Source organism: Strix aluco, chromosome 21, assembly GCF_031877795.1.
Source record: "Strix aluco isolate bStrAlu1 chromosome 21, bStrAlu1.hap1, whole genome shotgun sequence".
Classification (NCBI taxonomy): Eukaryota; Metazoa; Chordata; class Aves; order Strigiformes; family Strigidae; genus Strix; species Strix aluco.
The window spans coordinates 10,468,444-10,477,363 of NC_133951.1; the positions used below are offsets into that span (position 1 = coordinate 10,468,444).

An 8,920-nucleotide genomic window follows, 5' to 3' on the forward strand; every position below is an offset into this window, starting at 1 on the left:
ATAACCATTTTGCAAATGTCATACAGATTCTCTTTTTTATTTTACAGGACTTGTAAGGACACCACAAAAATTAAGCTAGCAAAAGAGCTTCAATGTATGGCTTGCACAAAAATTATCTCTGGGGAAAATTAAATGCGTATTTACGTTCTAGTATACAACAGTCCTTACAGGGCTGAAAAGAGAGATTTTATGTAGGTAGCTGACAACTTTTCAGATGTTCTGATGCCGTTTATTTCACGACTTCACAATATTTAAAAATAAATAAAAGATGGAAAAAATGTGTCAGTACTTTCAACTGATAATACGTCTTTAGCATAGTATTTCGGCATCTGCAAAATAACAAGTATTTTTACAAGATTATACATAAACTTCACTGAAGAATCGCGTGTTATAGCGCACTATAGTAATGCAAGTTAACTATGTAAATTAAGTTTAACCTGAAACTAGTAAAATGAAAAATATTGTACTAGCTCTTAATCTATTTCTGATTTAATTAACCTTGAAAACCTTTCTCGCATCTTAATTTTTTCTCTTTTGTCTTTTCTTAGATAAACTCAACGTCAAGTCACAGACTTTCTGACACTGGCTTTATCTTGAAGGAGGGACATTTTCATTAGGATTTGCAAATCCTGAAATGCTCCGTTTTCCCTGCATTGAGTTAGAGGATTTTTTCCTCGCAGCTTCTCGGAGGCGGTGCTGAGCCCCTCTGCTGAGGGGAGCGCGACTCTCCTGCTGCCTGGGCCCCAGCGCCGCTGAACGGATGCCGTTCTGTTCCGCAGCCGGCTTTTTACAACTACTTTTTTAGAGCCAAACCTGAGGTGGAGTTGAGGCAAAGCTGCCGGTGTGCGGATGAGCCCTCCTCCCAGAAACGGGACCCTCCGGATGAGTGTTCAGAGCAGAAACTCTGGCCCGCGCGGGGGGGCCTGGCCCGGCTCCGCTCAGGGCTGCGGCTTCTCTGGCTGTGAGGAGCGGCGGGACGGGGCTGCTGCGGTGCGCGGCCGCTACCGACCCGCCCCACTCGCCGGGCCGGGGCCGGGGCCGGGCGGGCTGTCACCGGGCGGGCTGTCCCCGGGCGGGCTCTCCCCGGCAGGCCCCGTCCGGCGCCGCCCCGGGGGAGCCGCCGGCAGGAGGCGGCCTGAGGGGCGGCCCAGCAGCGCCCGCCCGGGGGCGCGGGAGGGGACGGGGCGCCCCGCGACGCCGGGGCCGCGCTCCAGTTCCTCATTTTCCTGCCGGGGCTGAGCGTCCCGCCGCGCTCCCGAGCACCGAACGGCGATGATGGACCGCGACCGCAACAAGACGCTGCTGCTGGAGCTGCAAAGGGCCGCCGGCACCGGGAACGGCCGCTGCGCCGACTGCGGGGAGCCAGGTAAGGGGGCTCCGCCCGGCCCCGCTCCCCTCGCCGCCCCCCGGGCCCGCCCGGCGCGTTTCTGACAGGAATGTGGGGGTGAGGGAGCGGCCGGCCGGGCCCCCCGGGCCGTGCTGCCGGCCGGGTGTCTGCCCATCCCCGGTCAGCCTCCCGGCGTGGCCGCCTCCGCTCCCGCCGTTCCCGAACGCGGGGCCCGTCGACACCTTCCACCTCAGGTACCACCGAGGCGGGAGGCGGGAGGCGGGAGGCGGTGGTCGGCGGGCCCGCTCTCGGGGGCGGCCGTTCGGGTGAGCCCTGCGGGGCTGCCGGGCGGGCGGGACAGGGCTGATCCCCGCCGGGCCGGGCCAGGAGCGGTGGTCGGAGCCCCGGGGGATGCGGAGAGGACAGCGTGGGACAGGAAGTGGCCTCAGCACACCAGCAGCTTCCCCAGAGTTATTTGTAGACAGTGCAGAAGGCCGGAGGAGGAGAGTGGCGGGAATGGCTCTGCACCGGGGAAAGGCAGCAAAGAGCCTGCGGGAAAGGCCACGGTGGGCTGGCAGCCTGCGCTCGTTGGAGGTGGGAGGCGCCCTCACCCAAGCCAGCGGTCAATCGGTAGACAACAGCAGCTGGAAGAAGACAAGAAGTAGCTTCTGTTGGCTGTGATAAGGGAGGAGCGGAGGGCGACATGCTGAAAGTGTCAGTCCAAGGAAATGGCCTTGCCAGAGCCCTCGGAACGCCTCTGAGCATCGACCTGTCAAGGCCGCTGCAGGGGATGCAGCAGCAGGCAGGAGCAGGGGCCACATTCTTCATTGGGGAAAGCAGGTGCTGTTCCCCTGAGCACAGTGAAGTGACAGCCATACACGATGGGGTGGGATTTGAGGTATTCTGTGTGAAGCCTGGGCTGTGCATCAGATGTGCTTTTTGCCCTTGCCAGTGGCTGTGCCTTCTCCCATGTATTCGTTCGTTCTTTGTGTTTGTATCTAGATCCAGAGTGGGCTTCTTACAAACTTGGAATATTCATTTGTTTGAATTGCTCTGGAATCCATCGCAATCTTCCTCAAATCAGCAGGGTCAAATCCCTTCGCCTTGACTTCTGGGAGAACGATCTTATAGAGGTACAGAGGAAAAAGCAGTAATTCATTTACTTTCCTCCACGTTTCATCATAGCCTCCTCTGCCTCATAATTCTGATGTCATCCACCATGGACAGAGGAACAAAGCCACGCAGAACCAAGTTAACTCCATGGGTAACTTTAGGGGTTTTTTTAATGATCTACTCAATCAAATTACATTGACAGGCGATCATGTTTCTAACAGCCTGCAGTGTATTTTTTTTTTTATAGCACACAGTAACTCCTCATTGTGGTTTAGAAGCCCACAGATATTTCCAGACAGTATGTTCTATTCAGTAATCAAGATATCCTTCTTAAATAATGGTTCAGCCTCTCATCTCTCAATTGAATTGTGTTAATAATATAATCACAGTTAACGTCTGGGAGGAGATGAAGGTATGGGGAGATCGTAAATAGATTTTCTCTTAATTTTCTTTTGTTCTTTTAATCAACAACCACAATCTTGTGTTCCTTCCCATCTGGTTCAGAACTGTAAATACTGAAAAAGGCTCAGCCACCTAAAAAGTGCAAACCATAGTGCCAAAGGGAATTTATAAATGTATGTAGAGACACCCTGAGAGTTATGGCAAGACTGAGCAAAAATTTGCAGTGCTCCCTTTGATACAAGTTTCATTTTATGTTCATGGCATGGTATTGATTTTGTAGTTGCACACTAACTGTAACTTCTTTTGTATTTCAGTTTATGAAGCAGCACGGGAATCTCTGTGCCAAAGCTAAATATCAGGCGAAAGTCCCTCCCTACTATTACATCCCTCAGTCCTGTGATTGTTTGTAAGTTGATGGTGTATTCACTGCTACAGACCTTTACAGCTATTGAACTACTGCTTCCCTCTACAGGTCTCTGGTTGGTTGGTGAAAATAGAGTAGAGGCAGATCAGCTTTATCCATGTTTTCCTCTTTCAGGGTTTTAAGAGAGCAATGGATTAGAGCTAAATATGAGCGTGAGGAATTTGTTGCCACCCGAGTCTGCCAAGATCCTTGTTCTGCAGGTAAAAGTTAGGATTGTCAGGGAAAAAGTGTTAGTCTTAAGGCCAACAGCACAGTGTTCTGTTTGCAACTTTGAAGGTCTTCCAGGTTGGCTTGTCCTATTTGAACTGTTGGATGTGCAGGCCTTGCTTTGAGAAGAAGCTCCTAAGAAAAGGCACTTAGACAAGTGCGAGGGTGTATTCAGATCTTACAGTTCTCTAGTTCTCCACTGATTTTTTTCGTATGAGGTGAAAATTCTCAGATGGAGAAGAGACTTGAAACTCTGTGCCACATCACTGTTTAGATAATCAGTCCTGCTATTGTGCTGCCCTTTTCTGACATTTATCTTGGCCCAATCTGCAGGTAGCCATGAAGGATTCCTCTGGAAGCGTGGGCGGGAAAGCAGACAGTTCCAGAAGAGGCGATTTCTCCTATCAGCAAGGGAAGGGGTGATGAAATACTACACCAAAGAAGTGAGTTCCTCAGCCAGAGTTGGCCATATGTAGCTGGTCAACATCCGTCCTCAGACCCTGTTCTTCACCAGCAAAACCCAGCATAAATAGCTTTGTCTCTAGTTTTGCAGCCAGGACAGCCTGTGTTTGGAGGAGCCCAGATGTTTCTCCATCAACATATGTGGTATCTTAGGCAATTGCTCTTTTGGATTTAGCCCTTTTCCTCATCCCTTATCTTAACCCTGCAGCCTCCTTTTGCTTAGTGAACAAAGGAAATGGATACTGGCAGTTGAATAGCAAAATGAAGAAGAGATCTGTTGGCAGCTGTTAGCTGTTGTATTACCAAAATATTCTCTCATCAGCCACTGCAGTGTCATCCTCAACACATCTCCCTTCTGTGGGCAAGTGTGGCTAATTGTTCTCCAACTATGAGGCTGGAGGTAGAACCCATCCCTTGCAATTCAGACACATCCCTCTCAAATAGCAGCTCAGCATTTGTCTAGGAAAGGGAGTCACTCTTTGTAAGTGATTTTATGTAGCATGTAATTAAGGCTTTATATTTCAGGTATATCCCATATTCAGATATTTTAGGATGTCTGCTTTTTCTTCAGTAGGGATCTAGTTCTCATACGGCTAATCTGTCTTTCATTACCTTCCTGAGAGCACTTTAATACAGTGATGCTTTTCATTTCACAGTCCAGAGGTCCAAAAGCCATTATCAGCATTGAGAATTTGAATGCAATGTTCCAGACAGAGAAAATCCAACATGCTCACGGGCTGCAGATCACATACAAGACAGATGGTCAAACAAGGAACCTTTTTGTCTATCACGAAAGTGGAAAGGTGAATACCACGGAGATTTTGGAATAAGCAAGATGCTTAGATGTTGGATCTATATTTTGGAAAATAGCCTGTTTCTGCAGGATCTGGTTTGATTTGAAGGCACTGTGACTTGTAGAATGTAGAAAGTTGCAGAATTTGACACTAATAACTGTAACATCTTTCTCCTGTTCTGTTGGGGCATATATTCAACTTCACACCCTGAATAGTCTTAAGGCTTCAGTGGGGCATGTATGTAAATCTCTGCAAGGTAACAGTCTCATGGTTTTATACAATTCTATGGTTATATTATTTGAAGCCTTCTTGACATGCATAGAAAATATTGTTCTGCATTATTTCCAAGCAAAGAATGATAATTTTAAGAAGTATGTCTATGGGTTTTGTTAGATTTCTGATTCTTCCCTTGCCATAGTTCTCATGTCTTTCCAGGTACAAAGGTTTTTAAACAATCCATAAATGAATCAACTGAAAAATCCTGTGTACACAGACTTGGGTGACTGCCCATGGGGCATTTTTAAATTATTTTGGAGGCTCAGTGTTTTTCAGGTGTCTGGGACAAGTCACTGACTCTCTGCCCCTTGGGGAGAAAGTACATCTTTGCAAAGAGGTCCCAAGGAAGGAGAAAGGCATTTTGGAGAGGCAGCACTCTTACTTCTTGTTATTCTTGTCTTTATGTTTGTATTTGCTCTTTTCCCTAGGAGATTGTTGACTGGTTCAATGCCATTCGGGCAGCACGTTACTATTATCTCAGAACAACCTTCCCAACTGTCCCTGAGCCTGAGGTGAGAACTGAGCAGGGCTTGAAGCAGTCTGTGCAAACATAGCATGGGAAAACATTTTCTCACTACTTCTGCCAGAGTCAGGTGCTCAAACAGCAGCATATGGGTCTTGGGAATGGACAGAATAGGTAGAAGGAAAGGCTGCGCTGCATAACATGAAAAAAAAATAGTCAACATTTTAGGCCTAAAAGTCTCTGTATAGTCCTTATAAAGTGTAATCTTTCAAAAATCTTATGTTCCTTCTTATTTCAGACTTCCCTTTACTGAGCAGCCAAAAAAACCCAGACCCCAAAAGCCAAAATTGATGGGGTTTAGCTTTGACAGAAACAGAACAGAAAAGCAAGCTTGAATGAGACAGACTTTTTTGTGTGTGTGTTTGTGTTCTCCTAGCTCATACCCAGGATCACAAGAAATTACATCAAAGAAGGATATATGGAGAAGACAGGACCAAAAGTAAGTGCATACTTGGCAATATACAAATAGGATTATTCCAGATGGAGAATATGTGATAGTTCTATGATGTTTACTAGTAAACGATTGGTTGAGTGACTATATGCTTCCCGGGTCGATAAAAAACATTATATTCAAGCCTTTTGTGTTCTTTGGGATCATGTTTTATTTTGTGTTGAAAGTAAGACTGGAAAGAAGAACCCTCCTTGAAGAGTAAGCAAGATGGATTAGCTGGCAGTGGATGTGCAAAGTCCCGTTATGCAACACTAAATGGATTGCTGTATCTGCTAACTGCAGCTCTAGAACTGCAGCTCCTGCTAGAACAGAATATCCCATGCTGACTCCCCTACTTCCCTGTTTCTCTTAAAAGTCAGTAGCACATAAGTCATATCTGCTTATAGCAGCAAAAGTATGATTGAGCAAATTCTCCACAGTGAAGCCTATGGTTTGGTTTGTTTTTTTGTGGGAAAGTGTTTAGGCCACTGCTCCTTGGAACAGGAGAGGGAGATCTCAGGTACTGCTGAAGGAGGAGATAAAGATCTGAGGTCTTGTTTGAACATTGCCGCTTCTTGCCTTGCTCTCCTCTGAGTGAACCATGAGCCAAAGTTCCATTAAAAAGTTCAGTGGTATAATGCTGATATTGAATATGCTGGGGTTTTGGCCCAGCTCAGTGCTAGTGTCCCAGTGCATCTTCCTGCAGGTACTTGCACAGGGCTTACTCACACCTACAAGCATGAAAGATTGTGTGTTTTTCTCCCAAGGCCTAAATTCTGCTCAAACTGAAGTGAGCCCTAGAAGAGGACACTTAAGTTCAGCACAGAGCAGTGAATAGCTCAGGGAATGGTCAGATGAATGTAGGTGATGGAATTAGCACTTTGAAAAAAACCTACCATTGTGCATCCCACAATGCTAGGGACAACCCCCCAAACCAAAATGTTGAAATTGATGGCACATTCTCCTCATTATCGCCACTGGCCCAGGGATCACTACAGTGCTTTCAATTAATCCATTTGCTGCAACTTTCTTAATCTTGATAATCTGACCACTGGTAGAACCAAACTTCCCTGCCTTACCCAAAGGATTGTCATTGAATGCAAATCCCTAGTGTGGACCCAGGGAGAAGGCAGCTGAGGGCTGCACACAGCAGTGACTCACCTGTTACCAGTTATGGGGATGAATGAAACTGAACTCAAGCTCCGAGTCATTTAAGCAGTCCAGGGATCTGCCTTGAATAGGCCAAACTCCCCCTCTGGGACTTGGTCTTTAAAGAACTTCTACCATCTCCTTGCAGCAGAAGGAGGCCTTCAAGGTGCGCTGGTTCTGCCTGGATTCTCAAGACAGGAACCTGATGTACTTGAAAAATCCACTGGTAAGAGGAGTGTTCTCCGCTATTCCACAAGTACCTTCATGAAGTTGGGTGGGGAGGAAGGGTCTGTTCTCATCCAGCTCTTCCAGTGGCTGTGCAAGACTGAAGCAGGCTCCGCCTCAGGAGCTCACCTCCCTTGTGAAGGGATCTCTTTGAAGCTGAGCTGTGTGGGAACTCTGGCCCTTTCAGGGGCTGTGAGGAAGATCTAAGTCTAATGCCTGTAGCATTTATGCCCACTCTCTCCCAGCCCTATTGCCATTGTGCCTGTAACCCTAGGCAAGATGAGCAATATACCAATAACAGAGGCATGACGGCCCCAATATCCTGCTTCCTAGCACTGCTCTGGCCATGAGAATATCCTTCCTTGCTCCTAAACACCCAACAACCAGCTCTGTAATGGTGGGTCCCCATCTCCTTCTTCCGAGAACACCCGTGAGTGTAAAAAAACTCAGGTGTGTTTCCTGCTGCCTGTCACCAAATCAGTGTCCCCTTCACACATCCCCAGTTCCTGTTCCATGTCAAAGGATAGAACAGTGACTGCTGGAGCTGTGCTGTCCACTGGCTAATGGGTGTCTTCTGCCTCCTCCTTTCTAGGATGCATTTGCACAGGGCCAGGTTTTTATTGGAAGGATGGATGAGGGATATGAAGTACGAGCTGGCTTGCCCCAGGGAGTTCGGGTGAAGAAGAGGAAGCCAGCCATCACTGTGGTCACACCAATGAGAGAGTTTGTGTTTATATGTGAGAATGACAGGGAGCAGAGGGAGTGGATAGATGCCTTAAATGGAGTCATTGCCCAGCCTTTGACTGGTTAAGACTAGCACTGAGTTCTGGTGAACTACACTTGGGCTCTGTTCAGCATTGCTCTGTGGACTCTTCCTGCTGGCAAGGATGGTGCTCAAGGCCCTGCAGGGACTCCAATACAAAGGGCTTCTTCCTTCAACAGCCCCAGGCACAGGAAGGGTGGCAACAGAGAAATGAGTAAGAGGGAGTGCAAATACTCAGAAACTATCTGTGACCCTGCAGAACTTTGTTTGAAGTGCCTTCTCCCTTCCTACCCATCTCTGCTTTTGAGCAGAGGAGGCCTTCCTGGTCTGCCATGGGGGTGAATCATCCAGTGTTGTCTCCTGGAAAAAAACAAAACAAAGTTGATGGAGAGTCTGACCCCAGAAGGGCTGGCATGCATTTCCTTGAGGACTCCTGCAGGTGCTGTTATACCAGCTCCTCCTTTTCTTGCCTTGGTCTGCCATCAGAAGGACTCCTCTACATCCTGAAGGATGTACCTGGCAATCCAGCCAGTGGTATGGGGTCATCTGTTACATGAGTGCACAGGGACAGTGACTGAGAGGCAAAGATACCGTCTCCCCTCAGGAAGATGCAGGGTGTCCTGTTGGATCTAAGGTACCAATTCATGCTGGAGTCACAGGATGTCCTTCTCGAGGAGGAAGAAGTCAGGCAGCTACATTCTACCTGGCTGCAGCTCCTGTCCAGATAAGGACATGGCTGTTTTCAACAGGGTGGGTTTAATGGCTTTTACAGTGTTACATCTCTGGCACAGTAAAAAATAAAAATCAAGTTTGAATCATGGAGCA

General features: G+C 47.7%; 1 protein-coding gene across 1 annotated transcript; it reads left to right on the top strand.

Annotated features, from left to right (window-relative positions):
• Positions 1-1,140: 1,140 nt before the first annotated feature.
• Positions 1,141-8,915, top strand: ADAP2 (ArfGAP with dual PH domains 2). Its single transcript, XM_074847615.1, has 10 exons — positions 1,141-1,366; positions 2,330-2,460; positions 3,157-3,248; positions 3,381-3,466; positions 3,807-3,916; positions 4,592-4,738; positions 5,434-5,517; positions 5,905-5,967; positions 7,256-7,333; positions 7,925-8,915. The coding sequence occupies exons 1-10, from the start codon at positions 1,273-1,275 to the stop codon at positions 8,141-8,143; spliced, it is 1,104 nt and encodes a 367-aa protein (XP_074703716.1). The 5' UTR covers positions 1,141-1,272; the 3' UTR covers positions 8,144-8,915.
• The last annotated feature ends 5 nt before the right edge of the window (positions 8,916-8,920 follow it).